The sequence below is a fragment of the Kryptolebias marmoratus genome, linkage group LG16, assembly GCF_001649575.2.
Source record: "Kryptolebias marmoratus isolate JLee-2015 linkage group LG16, ASM164957v2, whole genome shotgun sequence".
Lineage (NCBI taxonomy): Eukaryota > Metazoa > Chordata > Actinopteri > Cyprinodontiformes > Rivulidae > Kryptolebias > Kryptolebias marmoratus.
Window position 1 is genome coordinate 14191559 of NC_051445.1, and position 18845 is coordinate 14210403.

Here is an 18845-nt window from a genome sequence, read left to right on the forward strand (position 1 = left end):
ACGCTGCTGGACACCTCCTGGATCTGTAAGGACAAAAGAACATTAACAAGCCATCTCGCAGTGCTCGGCTGATATTAGGATTGGTACCCAAGACTCACCCTGTTCCTCTTATCTTGCAGATCATTCCACGAACATCGCACTGTATATATCTATAATAGACACCTGTAAATAAATTACACTTACCTTCAGCTGTTGTCTCTGTGTCTGGTTTTGGTCTCGCTCTCTGGACAATATTACCCCTGCGTTCATGTCAGAGTTACAACGCTGATTCAAGTAATAAATTAATCCCACTTGTGATTGTTTTCATTATGATAAATGTCCGGTGTCGCTTCTGAACATGCGGCTCAGCGCACTGAAACACCTGCTGGCCCCATTTATTTCTTTTTGTTTAAACGAATCCTTCACAAATGGGTCCTACAGACTGCAGATGCACTATGTCTGGTGTTAAACTCAGGGTTTACACCCAGGTTTGAAGCCTGAACACACTCTGAGAACAAAAAAATACTTGAGTCTGGCAGCTGGAGATCAGATCAGTCAATAATCTGTCGGGAATGACTCACTGCTTTATTTAACTCAAACTCCTTCTAAGAAGACATGTGAAAAATAAAGTTTAATTCTGATCTGGCAGACGAGCTAACAGCTAGTCTGAGCTGCTTCAGTCTTTAAAATTTCATACCAAATTTTACAAAGTAGTGCAAACACTACTTTATAAAATTTTACACCACCATCAATTTTGCATTACGTCATTATTCTATAAGAAAAAAATATGATATTCTTGTGGGAAGTGCCCCAAGCTGCACTAGAAATGCTCCCAATAAAAACAGAAATTTTAATGTAAATAAAAGTTGCATTTTCTTTAATGAATTTATATCGCCCGCTTCCTTGCATGCCAAAGTTTTAACCAAACATCCTGTGCGATTTGTTAGCTCTCAGACTATGTGCTGTAGATGACTCTCAGCAACTACCACACCAATTTGTAGCTCAATATCTAGAAAAGTGTCTGAGTTGTGGCCATTTTTTTGTGTTTGGTAAGGTTGATCAGCTTTGGCTGCCATCCTGAATGACGTAACCCCAAAAGTTAATTAGTTGTAGACGTATATTTATTGATTACATTCTGAGAGTTTCAATGAAATCTGTTTAGTGCTTCATGAGATATTTAGAGAATGAGCAGTCGAACAAATGAACACACGTGTTCCTGTCATGGCGGTGGGTGATAATGAACATCCAGACCAGTTAGTAGTTGAGTAACTGGACACTTCAGAGCAAAGGACAGCTTAGACGTTTTACTCAGTCATCCGTGTTAATAAACCAGTAAAATCTGTTACTATACTTGCCGCTGCTTTCTCCGAGGGACCTGTCACTCTTCTGTTGTAACGCCGAGCAGAACTGATGCATGTCTCATCCTATTTTGAGTCCTGCCACACTTTGGTGAGCAAAGTGAAAGCTGCAGGCTGGCGACGTGAGATTAGTGGCTGGCTGGTAATTCAGTACAAATTGAAGTTTTACATTTAAACAAGTCCACTATGAGAGCTTCTACACTATCAGCTGCAAGTCATTGAAAATAGGTTCCCACAATGAAAAAAAACTTAATCTTCCAGTTAACCTCCTTTGGATTGCTCCACACTGACAGAGCTGTAAAGATCAGAAAATATTTTACACCATGTAGAACTGAAGATTAAGTACATTTTCAATCATATACCTGAAAGGATTTGCACTCTGGACACACCCTGCTTTGACATGCTAACAAGGTTTTTTTTAATTAATTTCCTGCAGCTGGCCTTTTTCTTTTTTTACCTGCTGTTTTTTCTGCTCTGCCTCTAATTTATCTCCCCCCTCTGTGGTTTGGGCTTTATGGTTTGCTCACTGCGACGCAGGGGCCCAGATGGAGATTATCTGGCCTGCGGTGTAAAGTCCTTTATCTTTCACACTGGCTTTAAGAACAATTTGCGAAGCTATTAATTTGAGCTTTCATATCACGCCGCCACAGCCAATATTTCTTCCTCTGGTTTACAGATGGAGACCAGACCCAAGTACTACGGCAGAGAGTGAGTTTAAATGAGTTACTGTCGCTGTTTGTTGCAAATATTACTGTGCAGTAATGTCTTTTGTTCTTCAAATGGTGTAGCACGCTGAATGTGTTTTCTTGCATCTGTTAATAAGTTGAGCTTTAATTTTTGATGATAAACGAATGCAGGTGCAGTTATACTTGCTTTTGTCGTTGCTATTTTTTTTAGATTTCATGGAATGATCTCTCGAGATCATGCAGACGACTTGCTGGCAGGAACAGAGGGCGCTTACCTCATCAGGGAGAGCCAAAGACAGCCGGGGACGTACACCTTAGCCTTAAGGTACCAATGCATCAGCATGCAGAACAGACGCACTAAAAGCTTCTACACAACTGGCTTAAACTCTGATTATGTTCTCTCTGTCTCCTCTTGACCACATCCATAAATTTCCCTCCAGGTTTGGACCCCAGACCCTCAACTACAGGTTGTTTTATGATGGGAAGCACTTTGTGGGGGAGAAGAGGTTTGAGTCCGTCCACGACCTGGTGACGGACGCCCTCATCACTCTTTACATCGAGACCAAGGCAGCGGAGTACATAGCCAAGATGACCACCAATCCGATCTATGAGCACCTTGGCTACACATCGCTGCTCAAAGACAAAATGGTGCACCGACTGAGCCGAGGACGCACGGAGCCACGCAGGGTCACCTTCCAGAGGGACGACAGGGTGAGTTCAAAAGCTCTGTGATGCATGTTATCGGTACTTAGATGTTTAGATTCTTATTTTATAATACAAAGTCTTCAGGTTGCATCTAGTGGGACAAAAGTTAATTTGAGGAGCTTGAAGACAGCAAGGAGTCCTGCAACAGACTGTTCAGGTCCCCAAAGAGCTCAGACAAATCGATTCCACCGCTTTAAGGCTGCAAGATTAAATAACTCACCTGACCAGAGATTTGAAAGAGAGATTGCAACCCATGTGTAATTATAAAGAATCGAACTTTTGCACAGTAAGCGGCTGTACATCACTGTGAATGTAAACTGAAAGAGTGGATGAAGAATATAATCATCCTTGAGAAGGTAACTTAGTAAGAAAGCAAATATTCATGTTCAAGGTGCAGAATAGAAAATTTATTGTGATTGCAATATCAATATGTGAAATGTCGTTATTGCTAAAGGGAATGTGCATACATTGATTCTTTGTGTGCTAATAATACATTTGGCCAATCAGTGTCTACTGCCTGCCCTTGATGCTCACAGATGATACTGGCCAAGATGCTAAAACTCACAGAGGGTGTTGTGAGCATCGTAATGACAAAACAGAATTAAAAATCTAGCATTTGCCGGCTGCATTGCATGTTAAGGTTTTAAACAAAGATCTGTTAGTGCTTAAAGTATGTATTGGAGATACCTGTAAGCTGCATCAAATTTTACTTTAATATCTGTAAAATTGACTGTGTCGGTTGATCAGCTGTGGCGGCTATCTTGAAAGGTGCTCACTCCAAAAAATTAATCAGTTGTAAAAGTACATCCAATCATTGCTTTCTGGGAGTTTCATTAGAATTTGTCCAGTTTTTCTTGAGTTATTTTGCTAACAGACAGACACACACAGGTAATTACATGGCAGATAAAAAGAGTGAGAAAAAAAGGTGATATAGTTATTGCAATATTCAACAGTCACCTCAGAATTGCCTGTTTTTCTAATATTGTGCAGCCCAAATTCATATAATATAATCTGATTTATTATCAGAGTTATTGAAAGTGCATTTTTGCACAACTTGTTCAAACTGAAATCAACCTTGAAGCCATTATTATTTTTTTTAATATATAGCAGGTAAAGAAAAGGTAACTACAGCCTGCTGCTGCCTGGAGTCATAATAACTCTGAGTTATTTACTGAAAAGCAATTTGTCCTATTTGGGGGAAAATAAACCGTTTGGGACTTGTGCAAATGATTTCATCTTGTACCTTTCATTTGGGACTCGGACTGTTCAACATTTCCATCAGCTCCTGCGCTCCTTCACACTCTCACAGAAGAATGAGGAGTTCTCCTGAGAGGAGGCTTTGTCCTGTGAGTGAGACGTACATTATCCCCTGCAGCCCTGGGCTGTGCTCGCTGCTGCCATGCTTCACTGCTTACACTGAAAGGTAATGATGACTGAGGGGACTGGGACTTTGCTCCGCCTGCCGTCCCTATCGGACACCCTGGTTTTAACCGAGACACGTCTCGTATTGTTCTCCTTGCTGCCGTTGTCTGATTAGTCTGTGAATGATTCATCAGTGCAGAACAAGGAGGAATCTGTTTTCACACGGGAGATAAATGTCCCTCCACTAGGTGGCGGTCTTAAGCTATTTGCTCCTGACTTTTTGGAGCCCTGGTGGTTTCTGTTTTTTTAACAGATGCTCCTGTTTCTGCTCTTGTTTGTCTTGAGTCATGTCCTTGATGCTATGACTGATGGAGTTGTTTTTTTTTTTTTTTGTTTTCAGACAGACAACCCACAGTTAGTCATTCAGTGACAGACACTGACAGACAGATGACAGTTTCTACCAGCAGGAGTGTCATTTACAAAATTAATATTGAGTCTGGTTCTGCTGCCAGTCTCTTTCTATTAAACTGGACTTCTCCTTTCCTCGGGAAGACTCAGAAGCTGACTGACGGGAAGAATCAGAATAAATATTCGACACAAGCCAGTCAGTAGTACCCAAACCTTTTTTTAGTTTCTGACCCACAAATTAACAAGGGTAGAGTCTTGTGACACTAAATATTGCTGGTTGAAATAAACAAACATCACTAATAAGCCAATTAAATAAAGACATATAGTAATATAAACACAAACAGCCCTAACAACTTGTACACCATTTTTAAATTAAAGACAACTGTTTGTATTTCCTTTCAAGTAAATCGTATTAAACTAGAGGAATAAAATTTTGTCTAACTAAATTTTCTGAAACTAAAAAAAGCAGAATGAAAGCTAAAAGTAGCAAAAGACTACCTAAAAGCAGCATTAGAAGAAAACCTGTAGTGCAAGTATGCTAAAATGGAGTTCAAGGAGAACAATTTTTCCGAAGGAATCGAATGGATCTTAATGTATTTCTGTGGGAAAATATTTGTACATTAGGTTAAATATTTTAAGAAGTATAAAAATGACCGAAGACAAAAGTCACAACTAAAGCCAGTCGGTCAGTCATCATTTAATAATAAGTTGGTAACGGGCCTCTGAAGTCCTCTAAGATTGACCTGTGTAAAAACATCCAATAAACCCTGTCAGACACTGCTCTTCTGTCAGGGATTTCAGCTGCTTTTGATGCTTTTAACTTCACCGGCTGCCTTTTCCGGTTGAATTCAGAGCACGTCTGTTGCTAAATGTCAGGTTCTCAGATATCTAGGTGTGTCTGTAAAACTGACAGTATCTTCTTCCTGCCAGATTTCCACTCCAGGATCTCAGTCGGTGACAGCTGAGATAATGGCGGCGTTTCTAAAAACCACCTGCTTGTCACTTTTCAAAGAAACGCTCTCCTCTGTCGGCTCAGAGATTCGGGAAAGCAGAGACCCGGGCCTCACGGCTCGCGTCTGTGGTGGCTTTTTGAACTTTGTGTTTACCGAACACACAGACACGCCCCGAGGCCCGACAGCCACAGTAGCCTCACTGTATAGTCAAAATGTATGTGTATTTACCCAGGGTCGGGCTGATACCTATATAATGCCCCAACTGTAAGTGCTTGTGTAATTAAAATGCTACTGGGAGGTGAAGAGCAGTCCTTGACTTCATCAACCTCCTGAGTTTCTTTGCTCTGATGGGGATCACAACAGGCTGACCTACTTAAAAACTCAAGTCGCCATGGAAGCCGGGCAGCCATGTAATTTCTTGTGTCTGCGTGCGAATGTGTTTGCATTTGTTTGTCTGTTCGCAAAATATTTCATTAACTACTGGATGGAGTTTAATGAAACTCACAAATTTAACATTGGATACACATCTACGACTGACTGACCTTTGGAGTCAACCTCAAGATGGCTGCCACAGCTAAGCAAAAGTGGTAAAAACTCAATCAATTTGACAGATACTGAGCTAAAATTTGGTGTGGTAGTAGCTGAGAGTCGTCCCCAACACATACTCTGAGTACTAACAGATCACACAAGGTCTTTGTTTAAAGCATGACATGCGAGGTGACGTGTCTTCCTTCAAGAAATGCTAGAACCTTCGTTTCTGTTGTTGTTAAACAGCAGGGTCAATTTTACTTTTTCAAACTTTTAAAAAGGGTCATTTATTTTCAGTCTCAGACATCAGGCTAAAAGATCAATTTGCAACACTCTCAGTGCAGACAAAAGTGTCAATTTCCTCCTTTTTTCTCTTTGACTCCTATCCTCACAGTATGTCCATTTTTTCCATTTGTTGTGTTGTTAAGGCTCCTTTTTTTTGTTTTGTTTTCGGTTGGAGTTGTGCACTGTTGTCTCACTGTGCTGTTCAGTCCACTCAGCTGTGTTCTCACAAAGCCCTGCTGAAATAAAAGTCAGTGCGAAGAAAGGGGAGCTTGTCGTTTGTGTGGACCACCTTTTGTGTCCTTTTTCTCCCAGCTCTTCTTTAAGAGACAAGTAGCCATCTGCCTGCAGACAAAAGGTGCAGCCCTCCTCGTCTCCCTCCTTCCCTCCCTCCCGTCTTCCTCACAGGGCTAAAATATCTCAGAGTTGTCCTTTCCTCATTCGTCCACACAGACAGAGCTGCAGAGAAGAATTATGTGCCACGTTTGTTAAAGAATGCCAACCACAGTGACAAATAACTTCACCTGCTCGGTCGCTCCGGCAGCTAAGAGGCAGTTTTGCCCTGCAGACAAAAAAAAGAGAAATATTGGGTACACAGAAAGCACTCTCAATCATTTTTTTAAAAACTTTGGTTCTATATCTATCAGTCTGTAAGCTGTGAGTCTTCATTTTAGCTCTGTTTCAGTTCCCTTCTGGGCATTTTGCTCACTTTAACTTTCAGGTCATCTCTGGGCGTCCCTTACTGCCTAATTTCTCTGTTCACACTTGTTTTTGTAACATCTTCCTTTTATCCTGAAATAAAGAACCTCCTTAGCAGAAATCCTGCCTATATCGGTCATTCGGCAAGTTAATTGTTGCGCATTAGCAGTCAGTGTTGCGTGCTTCACGTCAAAGCATCAAGCCATGTGCTGCTGTGCATCAGGAGAGCTAATCCAGCAGGAACATAGCAACAACCCCCCACTGACAAAAAAGGCTACATGACTGCAGACCTGCAAATGAGCTTCCTTTGGGATTTTCCTTGGATTTGGGCACTGCTGTGCAGGAATTATGGTAGTAATCCCCCCCCCAATCTCAGTGAATAGTCTGGATCTGCGGGTTTTGCAGATAACTGATTGTGTAGTCTGCAGTCGAAGTGTCTGGCAGATCCAGTCTGGATGGGAGTGAGGGGAATTCCACCAGCAGTCTCGCATAGCTCGAGGTCAAGATCTGTTTTTATTTCAAGGACACAACCTCCCCTCCCCCCTCTAATGCTGGGCAGTCCTGTGTCTGTCTTTGAGCAAACAAGTGACCCCTTTAGGAGACCCAACACTGATTGAGAACTGCTGGGACTGGTCTATTATCTCCTGCTAAGTGAAGTTGAGTGTGGCCGGAAGGCAGCGCACTAATGGGAATGTGCTGTGTGCTATAACGAGGCCGTCTGCACTGCTGATCCTGCTTTAGAGAGCTGTTGAGCTGTGTGAAGCGGTCCTGACAGCATCTCACTCTCAACATCCTGGCCTCTTCCCATCCCAGACTCTGTTCTCTCTCTCTCTCTCTCTCTCTCTCTCTCTCTCTCTCTCTCTTTTGCTTCTCTTTCTTTTCTGGGTGTGTGAAAGAGGACCATTGTTTGAGGCACACGCCTGCCCTCGGGCCGCCCACTACCAATCCTGTTCTTCCTGCTCTTCTTGCTCCCTGCTGCCACTGGATTCAGACCAGATGCAGCGCCAACTCCCCGTGGTAGCTGTCATCAGTAGCCCTCCTGGGTCAGAGCTGAGTGGAGTTTAACTCCTGCACAGCACCCCCCTCCGCACCCAGAACATCCGAGGATCAGCCAGCCGAGCATGGAGGCTGAAGGGAGCAGAGGAGGTTCAGGAGCGGAGCTGATGGCCCACATGGCTAAAAGACAGGAGAGGAAGCGTCAGGAGCTGCTGGCTCTGGCTTTAGGAGTCAAGCTGGGGAGCAAAGGAACTCTTCTGTGGAAGCCCATTAAACTGTTCGCCTCCTGTCCACAGATCTCCTCACCCCTGGTGCGACGGAGTGCCTTGAAAGACACGACTGAGAGGCAGAGTTCCTACGAAAAGATCCACAACTTCAAGGTGAGCAAGTTTTTTAATTACATTGTTTATTAGAGATTCCAAATAAACAACTGACCTATTTAGAGTAGCAGTTTTTAATTGGTTTTATCTGCTAAGAACAGTTTTATTTTATAATCTAATGAACCACTCTTTGCAGCATATAAGCAATCTTTTTTTCCCCTTTTTTTTAAAAATCACCATTTTTGTCTGCTGTTTGTCTGTCCTGACACACACTCGAGTGTGTCCTGCTTTTTGGACGACAGCACAACCAGCTGACACTCATATGCACTGAGGGGAACTAATAGATGCCCTACAACACGACCCATTAACAGCAGAACGCTTCGATTTGCATTGATTTTAAAGCTCTTAGAGAGGATTTTTTTGTTTGTTTCAGGCGTCTATTTATTTTTTGTAAAAAGTGCAAACGCTTTAGCAAATAAAACATTGTTATGTTTCCTTTAAACCCACAAAGGAGACTTTCTGGATACCTCGCCTCTGGGTGCCCCAACTTTCTTACAACTTTTTCTTGGGTTTCAGTTAACAGGGAGGTCATAATGACTTCTCCTTTTGAAAAAGAACAAAAACCATCCGCTGGCCACCTGCCACATGCTTTCTGCGCTCATTAGTGCACTGATACCTATTCAAAGTACCACCAAAGGTGTGTGTGCACCTAATTGTGGCTCCGTTTGAAATGTATCTCTGATCTAAGGGGGCAGAGTGGGCGTACATCTGTTATTTTGACTTCCAGGCTTGCTCCAGAGCTGGCTTGCGTGTATCAAATGTCCCCAGCAACAGATGCCAGACACATTGTAATAAATCCTTTAATCTGCTCTGTGTACACACACACACAGGCTCTCATTTGGTGTGGAGTTTGGGGTCATAATCCAGTGCATCAAAGAGGGAGGGGATAGAGGGGGTGTCTTCAGATTAAACTGGGTATTTGTTGACTTCTGTTTTGTGATGCATCTTCAACCACAGGTGCACACGTTTCGAGGGCCGCACTGGTGCGAGTACTGTGCCAACTTCATGTGGGGCCTCATTGCCCAGGGCGTCCGCTGCTCAGGTAAACACGCTGCAGCATCAGATCTCCTTGGTATTCATTTTGTCTCACACACATCTGGGGTTATGGTAGCAGTTTATGTTCTGTAAGAAAACCAGTCGCACGATAACCCCAATGAAAAGGATTTCCTCTGTTCGAGTCGATACATCGCTGATGGTTTTTCTGTCCAAAACAAATTTCATCAGAGGGCAGTTGTGTGTTGTTTGTTGTGTTATCAGTCACATACCGAAGCACGTTTAAACCCTGTGAAGCAGGTATTTTTTAATTACAGTCTTGACTAGTTGGCGACAGATTTAAAGCTCTTGCAACAACGACTGGGGTCAAAGCAGAACATGAGCGTTTGAACTGGTTCTAATTATATTTGCTTCTCATAATGAGCAGCAGGCAAACAGTACCTCTGATTTAGTAATAATTTTTTCACAGTTTTTTTTTAAATGGACATGGCACGAAACTTTTCAGACAAATAGACTTGGTGAAAGCACCACAGATATGGTCTGCGACGTCTGTTCCAAATGTTTGTAATAACTTGCAGGATAAAAATATTCATCATTCTGCTGTAAATTTGAGAGGTTTGATGAAACATTTCCAAACTGATGTCACTGTGCACTCATCATTTCACACAGGAATGTAATCGCAGTGATGGCTAATATCCAGAGATTGATTAGCTCTGATCACAAAAATAACAAATACCTTGTTGAGTGATGTGAAATGATAGTTGATGGATTGTTTTTAACAAGCAGTAGTCTTCTGAATTGAACAAAGGTTGAAGTAAACCAAACATTTGTCAACACAATCACTTCTCTCACTACATACAAGGAAATGTATTTATATAATTTGAAAAGTGAGTTGTAGAATTTTGTTTTTGTTGTAACAAATTCTGATCTTTTCAGTCAGTTATCATCACATTTTCTGAGTTTCAATCCTGGATATTACCTGAAGTCAATATATCATAAACCCTTACAGTAATTTATGGGATGTACCTTTTTTCACATTCATGAAAAAATTGAGAAGCAATTTACTTCAGTACAATTTTGTGCAGACTTTGTATCATGTGTTTAAGAACTCAAGTTGATATTTCCTAAAAGTCTAATATCATCAAAGTATCTAGATTTCCCTCAGTCAGTTTTGTGTCACAGGGGGGAAACAATTTGCCAATAAGAGAATATGAGAACCTGCTTCTTAAGTGATTTTTAAAAATGATGTTCAAAAGGAGTTTTCAAGAACATGGACAAAAGTGCATAAAAAGGGAAAAAACAGATAATTGCAAAACATAATTTTAATTAAAGGCCTCACATTCCTTGAAGAAATACGTATCACCTGTCACCTTGTAGGCCAAAGTTTCAAGTAAAGAAGCTTTAGCTCAATATCTTGAAATTTGACTAAGTTATGGCTGTTTTTATGTTTGCAAACACTGATTAGCCCTGGCAGTGATCTTGAATCAGGTTGACTTCAAATAACTACCGTGTTATTTGTGGGTATTCTTCTTAAGGTTTGTAGGTTTTAATATTGGTAGATATTCACAACTGTTTCATCTAGTTTCGTTTTGCCAAGTTTGCAAAAATAAGAAGCAGAAGCAAAATATAACAATAGGTGATCTTGAAGGTTTTCCCATGTAGACTAATTGTAAAAAAAACAGTAAATATCTGAAGTACAATATAACATGTTGTTTTGTCTGTTATTGTTCAAATATAGCGGCAGGTCTAAGTGGTTATTTAAAGCCATCATGAGGTTCGCCACTGATGTGCTCGCTGGGGGACGTTGGTGCTCTTGACTTAAACAGAGTGTTTGTTGTTGACACACTTTCCACACTGATAAGCCAGAGGCAAATCATCAGACACTGCATGTGCTGTGGGAAATGAGAGAAACTCCTTCACACTCTGTGTAACCTCGATTTATTTATTTATTATCATCCAATCTGCTGCTTTTCTTTCTTTCTGTGTTCAAGCACCTCGATTAGAAGACGAACATGAAATGTCTTTGTCATGAAATTCCTCCAATCTGCACAAAGGCAAACCCTTCATTCCAAGCTGAGCACAGGCAGAAACACCTCTCTGGCAGTCCCGCCAGCTGTCCAAAACACTCCACATGACCAGAACGACAAGGAGAACACCCGCTTAGCTGCTAATATCTGCTGTTATCTACCTTTGGTACAGCATGCTGGGACAGCTTAGCTGCAGCTGTGCTCTGTAACAGTTCAGCTTATCAGTGAGTCTGAGAAGGAAGATCAGGCTGCTGTCTGTCCCCATGATTGTGCTATCGTCAGTCCAAGGCTAATCTCTGGCTCCCTTTTGTTCTCAGATTGCGGGCTGAATGTACACAAACAGTGCTCCAAACTGGTTCCCAGCGACTGCCAGCCGGACCTGCGCAGGATAAAGAAAGTATACAGCTGTGACCTCACCACGCTCGTCAAAGCTCACAACACCACCCGACCCATGGTGGTGGACATGTGTATCCGAGAGATAGAACTGAGAGGTGGGACGCCGTTAATCCATCCGCACATTGGATCTCATCAGTTGTTTTACCAGTGAGATGTTATCTGGAAGTGCGTCTTTGACTTACTATGAGATGGTAAAACAAATCTGCCTATAATCTTTTTGCAGGGATGAAATCTGAAGGTCTCTACAGAGTGTCAGGCTTCTCAGAGCACATCGAGGATGTGAGGCTCTCTTTTGATCGAGGTTTGTTAATTACAGATTTCTTTGCTTCAGGATTATTGTCTCTGGATTGTAAATACCTAAAATATTTACATTCCTTATAGCAATTCAAGCCAGAAATTATGAGTAAGGTATTTTTTTTGATGAGAACTGATGGAGTTGTAACTATTTTGGTCAAACTTTTTAAATAACATGAAACATTTCATACCATGTTGGGAGACGTCAGCCTCAGCTACTACCACATCAAATTTGAGCTCATTGTCTTTCAAATTAACTGAGTTATAGTCATTTTTGTGTTTTTTTTAAGGTCAGTTACCTGTAGTAGTCATCCTAAATCAGGCAAACTCCAAAAGTTAATCAGTTGTAAGTGTGCATCCAGTGATTACTTTCTGCAAATTTTATTAAAATTCGTCCAGTGGTTCATGGGATATTTTGGTAACAGACACACACAAACACCATTATCACCTCTCAGCTTTGGCAGCGGGGAACCCCCCCACACACACACCTTGTTTTACCTGCATTTCTGCACAAAAAAAGTTCTGTTCAATATTTTGTGGTTTGTACCAGAGCTTCCTGTTTCCAAGCAGAACATTTGATCTCACTCATACATTATTTGCTGCGTGCCAACAGATGGTGAGAAGGCGGATATCAGTGCCAGTGCCTATGCAGACATCAACATAATTGCTGGGGCTTTGAAGCTCTACTTGAGAGACCTTCCTATTCCAGTCATTACGTTTGACTTGTACTCCAAATTTATTCAAGCTGCAAGTAAGAGATCCTCCCTGGGCATTTCCGTGCCATTACTGTGTTCGTCCTACTTTGCATTGCTTTGATACTTATCGTTTGCTTTGATACTTGTCGCCTTACTGATGTGCAGAAATTCCTAATGCTGAATCCAGACTGGAGGCCATCCATGAAGGGCTGCTGCAGCTTCCCCCGGCACACTACGAAACTCTGCGTTACCTGATGGCTCACCTCAAGAGGTTAGCTCAGCTATTACTCAGTTATATTTATCTCTATGTTAGTAAAACACATAAAAACTGTAAGAATCAATTAATCTAAATTAACGAACCCAAGTCGTGGTAGCATTTACTTCAAAATTACGTATCTTATTGTAGAAACTAAGATGACTTTTAAGCCAGTAGATCAGATCTTTAGTGGTGCGGTTCTGTGGAAATGTTATAAACAGAATTATCTTACCTGTTGTAGATGGGTGGTTGAACGGCCTCATTTTGACAAAACCGACTTTAATTTTGACAGGGTTGACAAGCTGACAGCTAGCTGGAGTAAGTCCAAGACAAGACGATGGTGCCGTCTTAAAACAAGTCCAGTCCAAAGATTTCACAGTGGTGAAATCTTTGGACTGGACTGGACTGGACATGTAATGGCGGTGAAGCCGCCATTACATGTTTTTCACATGAAGCTGCAGCACTTCCTGTGCTGCCTAAAGCACTTTCAACAGGAATATTACAGTTTTCTGCTGAAATAACAGCGTAAAGCACAACAATGTGAAGGTTTATAAAATACCGTTGGCATTATTTGCTAAGAAATCTTCGAGATTCATATTGTTGAAAGAGGGCAGAAACCCCCTTTGGTCGTGGCTCGGCTCGGTCTAGCCCTTAGTTTGTCAGTCTGGTCAAAATTAAACTTAATGGTTAGAATTAAAAGAGCTATCTGCAGCAGGTAAGGTATTAATTATTTATAACTTCTCTACAAAACACAACTTCAGAAGATTTGAACAGTGGCTTTAAAGAGTTGTATTTTGTAGGTTGCAACAAAATTTAACCAGTTTTGAAAGACTGATTCTCACATCTTACATTTTAATGAATTCAAGTCAGATTATAAAATGATGCCAGCCTTTTAAAATGTAATAGTTCTGAGAAGAATCATGAAAATATCTAGAAACAGTAAGCATTTTTGGAAGTTTTCTTAATTGTGCTGTCCTTACCCACTTTAATTTAAATATCTTTCAGGGTAACGATGTTTGAAAAGGACAATTTAATGAGCGCCGAGAACTTGGGGATTGTGTTTGGCCCGACTCTTATGCAGCCGCTGGAGCAGAACGCCTTGACCACCCTCAATGACATGAGGCAGCAGAAACTGGTGGTGCAGCTCATGATCGAGCACGAAGACGTCTTATTCTGAGGACGAGCCTCGTGAGAGAAGTGACGGACAATTATTTATTCTGTGAAAGAGCAAATTCAAGCCACCCGTTCTGCAGTGAAGACTCCACAGAGTCTGCGATGAAGCTGGACCGGGAACGCTTCCTTTTAGCATGACAGTTTTAGTTGAAGTTGGTTTTGACTTTGTCTTGTTACTGTAAGTTTTTGCAATCTCAGCCATTGCCGTCAGTTTTATGGAAATAATGATGTAACTTTAGCTCCTGTCTCAGTAGTTCAGAGGCTGTTCCTACCTGGTGTAGATGCAGTCAGGATTTCAGTCAGCAAAGGCCTGGTGCTGTGTAAAATAAAAACTCCACATCTTACTGTGGGATTAGAAATGGAACAATACAATCTGCATCCTTTTATTGTAGATAAAACAAGACAGTGTAATGAATAATTCTTACTGTGTGTACTTAAAAAAAGAAATATGAGACAAATTAAGCACTTTTTTGAATTAAGTGTAAAGATTTTTTTTTTTTTGAAAAATGTTTTTGTTGTTGTTGGTTTATTTTTTGTATTTTTCCCTTTGTTACATTAATATATGCCCTAAAGAATGTTCAGTGAGCAAGAGGTTGTTTTTTTTGGATTTCCCATTTTCTGCGAAGGACACGCTGGTGGATCCAACTCATTGATTTACGTCCAGCTGAAAACTGCGACACAAGAGACAAACTTTTCTGCACACGGTGCAATATTTCCGTGCACATGCTGCAATCTGGGATATACTCATGTGAAAATGAAATGTGTCAAATTTGAAGACATTTTTCTTTTGTAATGCCAGTAGCGTTGTTTGATGCAGCCGGAGTTGTCATTTACTTCTGCGAACGCCACCACAGTCAGTCGTCAAAACACAAAAAAAACAAAACAACAAGCTGCCTGTGCCAAGCATGCTCCTTCCCCACTTGATTTATTATTGTGATTATTGAATCCTTTCTACAGATCCATTTGAATCAAATGTATTTTTGTGAAAGCTGCAATTGAAATGTAATTTATGAAATGATGTTTTATTAAAGGATAAAAATCTTGAGTTGTAGTTTTTCAAAGTTGCAGAAAGCCTGAAAGTTTAGTTTACACTAGAGATAATTGCTCATATTCACAATACATCAAATTGCTGGGGTGTTATTTTTGTAGGTAATAAATTACAGAGAAATATCTGATTTATAACACATCTTTTCTTATAATATTCACCTGCTGATCTGCTTCTGTGTGCAGCAGGTTGGATGCTGCAAATAAACTCCAGGATTGAGAGAAGAAACACCACAGTGGTGCTCTTTGTGAGAGACGTGGGCCACAGTCACATCATGTTCTCCTTTTTAAAAGCTCTACTTTGTTTTAAATTCTGTTTGTGGTTCCTCAGAGTGTTGATCTCACAAGCCAGCTAACATTAGAAGGCTTTTTTTTAGACATAAAGGGCTGCAAAACTTGCCTAAAGATGCACTTCTATGTGGTTGAACAAATGTGATTTCAGCTTTGTCACGTAGTGCTTTGATTGCACCTCATTTTGACTCAGCTGCACAGCAAACAGCTAAATGCGCTGCAGACACACGAATGAGGCAAACTCCAAAACACAAATGCAACAGAGAAATGCGGCAAGAGCAACATGCAGCAGTCACAGAAAATAGACAGAAACAAAAACATACAATCAACAAAACAAGGGCAAAGGAAAAAGCTGCAAATACAAAACACAGTAAAACACCCAAAAACACCAGCAAGTAAAAAAGCTGCCTATATATATGTATATATATATATATATATATATATATATATATATATATATATATATATATATATTGGAGGTTTTGGTTAGCCCACCTTTGCGTCTCCTTCCTCCTAAACACTGTGGTTCGCTTAGGGACCATCAACAAATTATCAAACCAATGACACATGAAAAACAATTAAATAACCTTCATGTCATTAAGTGGGTGTGTCTTATTAGTCCAGTCTAATAAAACAATTCAAAGGTAATTTTTTCATCACCTGGTCTCAAGACATGGAAGCTATTAAGAAAAACCCATTCATTCTTTATAAAAATAACAATAAAAATATATAAAATGCTTTAAAATCAGATTATTTGTCTTATTACTCCAGCCTAATGAAACAGTTAAACATTAACTCTCGGTCAGATGTTCACATGACATGAAGGTTATTTAATTTTCACTGAGTCTAACGACAGAAAGACTCCTCTGAATCCACGGAGCGTGAATATCCAACTTTGAGTCCCCCTGGTGGTTTGGTGGACTTCCATTTTGTGGAGTGAGTGTGCAGCTTTTTTGCTAGTGTTTTTTGGTACTTGCAGCATTTTCCTTTGCATTTGTTTTGTTAGTTGTATGTTTTTTGTTTCTGTCCATTTCCTGTAATTAAAACATTTTTCTTTTGCAGCGCTGCATATTTTTGTTGGTGTGTTTTGGAGTTTGATATTAAAGTGTCATTCAAAATGATTTAACTCAAAAGGTTTTTGTTTTTGAATGTTTAAGGTTTTATTTTGTATTTAAATACCTTTTTTATGTTTTCAGTGTAGTAAATCAATATGGTGGACAGAACTAAAGGAATACTATAGCTGGTTAAGGGAGTATGACGGTTATGCTGAATATAAATGTTGCTGAGGGGAAACATGCAGAATGTCAACGAAGAAAAATTTAGGTGATCCTGGCATGCAGCACAGCAATGTCCTTATAATGTAGTTTTGATGACAAGTAATGCAATACGTGACTAAACTTTGAATTTGTAAAAAATAGGTCAATCAGATTCTGAGGGGGACCATCAGTAATGCATTTTTGCTGTTTGAAGGATTTATGAGATGAAAGATTGGCAGAAATTTAAAGGACAAGAGTGTCCTCTAGTGGCTGATGCACACAGGCACAAAAGAACTTCTTGGTCTACATCATTATGACTAAATGCATAAAGTTAATTGTTAAATGCACTATTAAACATTAAGACAAAGTTGTTTATTTTCAAAATATTTAGATCATCAACTTAAAAATTAGTCCTGTGATATTCATCTGTCTGTGTGAAATACAAATACATTATATATGTAACTATAAATAAACAAAAGGAAATGTTCCTTTTTTCAAGGTTTACAAAAACGTATAAAAATGTGACAGCACTGTTCACATGTAGTGTTAAATGAAAAACAAGCTGCTGAGGCAGTTTTGTTCAATACTGCAGTTCTTTTGTTTCTTGTAACAGTTTCAAAAGTGATCTATAAAAAAAGAAAAATGTAAACATCAGTCCTTTAGAGCTCGTCGTGCAGGTAGGTGAATTCCCTGGCAGATATAAAACCATCTTTATCTTCATCTTCGTTCTTGAAGATGTCATCAACCATCACCTCGTGTTCGGTGTCATTAGGGAAGTAGCCATGCTTTTCAAACTCCTTCTTCAAGAACTCTTTCACCTAGAATTTGGCAAAATATTAATGGCATTCTCTTCATTTATAATATATTATTTTAATGCAGTTTAAAACACACACACACACACACACACACACACACACACACACACAAATCCCACCTCTTGTCTGGAGAGTTTCCAGTCATCGTTGAGGTCCATATCCCTGAAAGACTCGTGCGACCTGGGACCATTTCGGATCTCCATGAGCTCAATGTCAAAAATCAAAGTGCTGCTTGGAGGAATCTTACCTGTAACCAAATAAAGGTCTTAAAGTCATGTTAAAATGGAAAACACGGGTGGTTTTTCTTTAGATGATCTGAGTTACCTTGTCCCTCCTTGCCGTATGCCAGTGATGGAGGGACGGTCAGCTTCCTGCGCTCTCCTGCACACATGTTCTGCAGACCCTTGTCCCAACCTTTGAGCACCTCTTTCAGCCCGAGAGTGAACCAAACAGGGTTTTTATCTCCATGTGTGCGGCTGCCAAAGGTCAAGAGATCAATCACAGTTTTTAAAGTCAAGAAAATAAAACCCTCATCTCATGAAATAATAATATAATAATAATAATAATAATCAATCAATCAAATTTTATTTGTATAGCACATTTCAGCAGCAAGGCAATAAGTGTCTGCCAGGTGGGAAAATGTAAACCCTGACTCCTGAGCAATTAGGGACACAATGATTCCCACGTGGCTTGCTGCTCTAATGTTTTATATTAAATATATAGAGAATAATGTGAATAGTTACAGTAGCTTTCTCTAAACGCAGTGCAGCTCAAATTACAGTAATTATTGTATTATATTACTATATATTACCTGGAATGAAACATTGTGCCGTTACTCTCCAGAAACCCCTCGTAATGAACAAGAAGCATGTCTCCATATTTTGTTTTACGTGAACACAGGAAAGATTTGTGCATCACCTCAATTTTCACGTCGGGTTCGGGAAGTTTCCCCCCAGTGACAAAAACAAACACTGACGATAATACCGATAAAATAGAAAAGAGTACCATTTTATAGACACTAACTAACTTTGCTATTGGGTAAACAATGAATTTAAATCAATACTTCCATAAATGTCCAAGCCTAAACCATTATTTGTGAGAATTCCTTACGTGGCAGCCCAACTCCTTCCACCACTTTTCCGCTGTCTGCCCACCTCCCGCTACAATTGGTTACATTCTTTAAATGTTCAGCCCTTTATTTGTCAAGCTTTGTTCTCATTGGTTCTTTTATGTGTCAATCATCAAAATCCACACCCAAAATACTTAAAT

General features: G+C 40.2%; 2 protein-coding genes across 3 annotated transcripts in view; one reads left to right on the top strand and one right to left on the bottom strand.

Moving 5' to 3' along the window:
• chn2 (chimerin 2) overlaps positions 1–15215 on the top strand; it is a 34800-nt gene extending 19585 nt beyond the window's left edge. The window contains exons 1-11 of one of the 2 annotated variants that reach the window (XM_037980361.1): positions 7–25; positions 2014–2045; positions 2235–2348; positions 2464–2734; positions 8253–8336; positions 9294–9378; positions 11674–11847; positions 11976–12053; positions 12660–12797; positions 12907–13012; positions 14003–15215. In XM_037980361.1, the coding sequence (XP_037836289.1) occupies positions 2014–2045; positions 2235–2348; positions 2464–2734; positions 8253–8336; positions 9294–9378; positions 11674–11847; positions 11976–12053; positions 12660–12797; positions 12907–13012; positions 14003–14174 (1254 nt within the window). In that variant the 5' untranslated portion in view covers positions 7–25 and the 3' untranslated portion in view covers positions 14175–15215. Of the gene's footprint in view, positions 1–6; positions 26–2013; positions 2046–2234; positions 2349–2463; positions 2735–8252; positions 8337–9293; positions 9379–11673; positions 11848–11975; positions 12054–12659; positions 12798–12906; positions 13013–14002 lie in introns of those variants that run through there. The other variant, XM_017426567.3, reaches the window with a different exon arrangement.
• A 1896-nt stretch (positions 15216–17111) lies between these two features.
• Positions 17112–18729, bottom strand: fkbp14 (FKBP prolyl isomerase 14). Its single transcript, XM_017426479.3, has 4 exons — positions 18388–18729; positions 17901–18052; positions 17696–17823; positions 17112–17579 (listed from the first exon to the last, which is right to left on the bottom strand). The coding sequence occupies exons 1-4, from the start codon at positions 18582–18584 to the stop codon at positions 17421–17423; spliced, it is 636 nt and encodes a 211-aa protein (XP_017281968.1). The 5' UTR covers positions 18585–18729; the 3' UTR covers positions 17112–17420.
• Positions 18730–18845: the final 116 nt, after the last annotated feature.

Excerpts from the sequence above, each read along its gene's own strand:
- fkbp14 (XM_017426479.3), bottom strand. The coding sequence starts at position 18,584 with ATGGTACTCTTTTCTATTTTATCGGTATTATCGTCAGTGTTTGTTTTT. Across the intron at positions 18,053-18,387 it reads GGCACAATGTTTCATTCCAG|CCGCACACATGGAGATAAAA; the intron begins GTAATATATAGT and ends GACCTTTGGCAG. Across the intron at positions 17,580-17,695 it reads GGAAACTCTCCAGACAAGAG|GTGAAAGAGTTCTTGAAGAA; the intron begins GTGGGATTTGTG and ends GCCAAATTCTAG.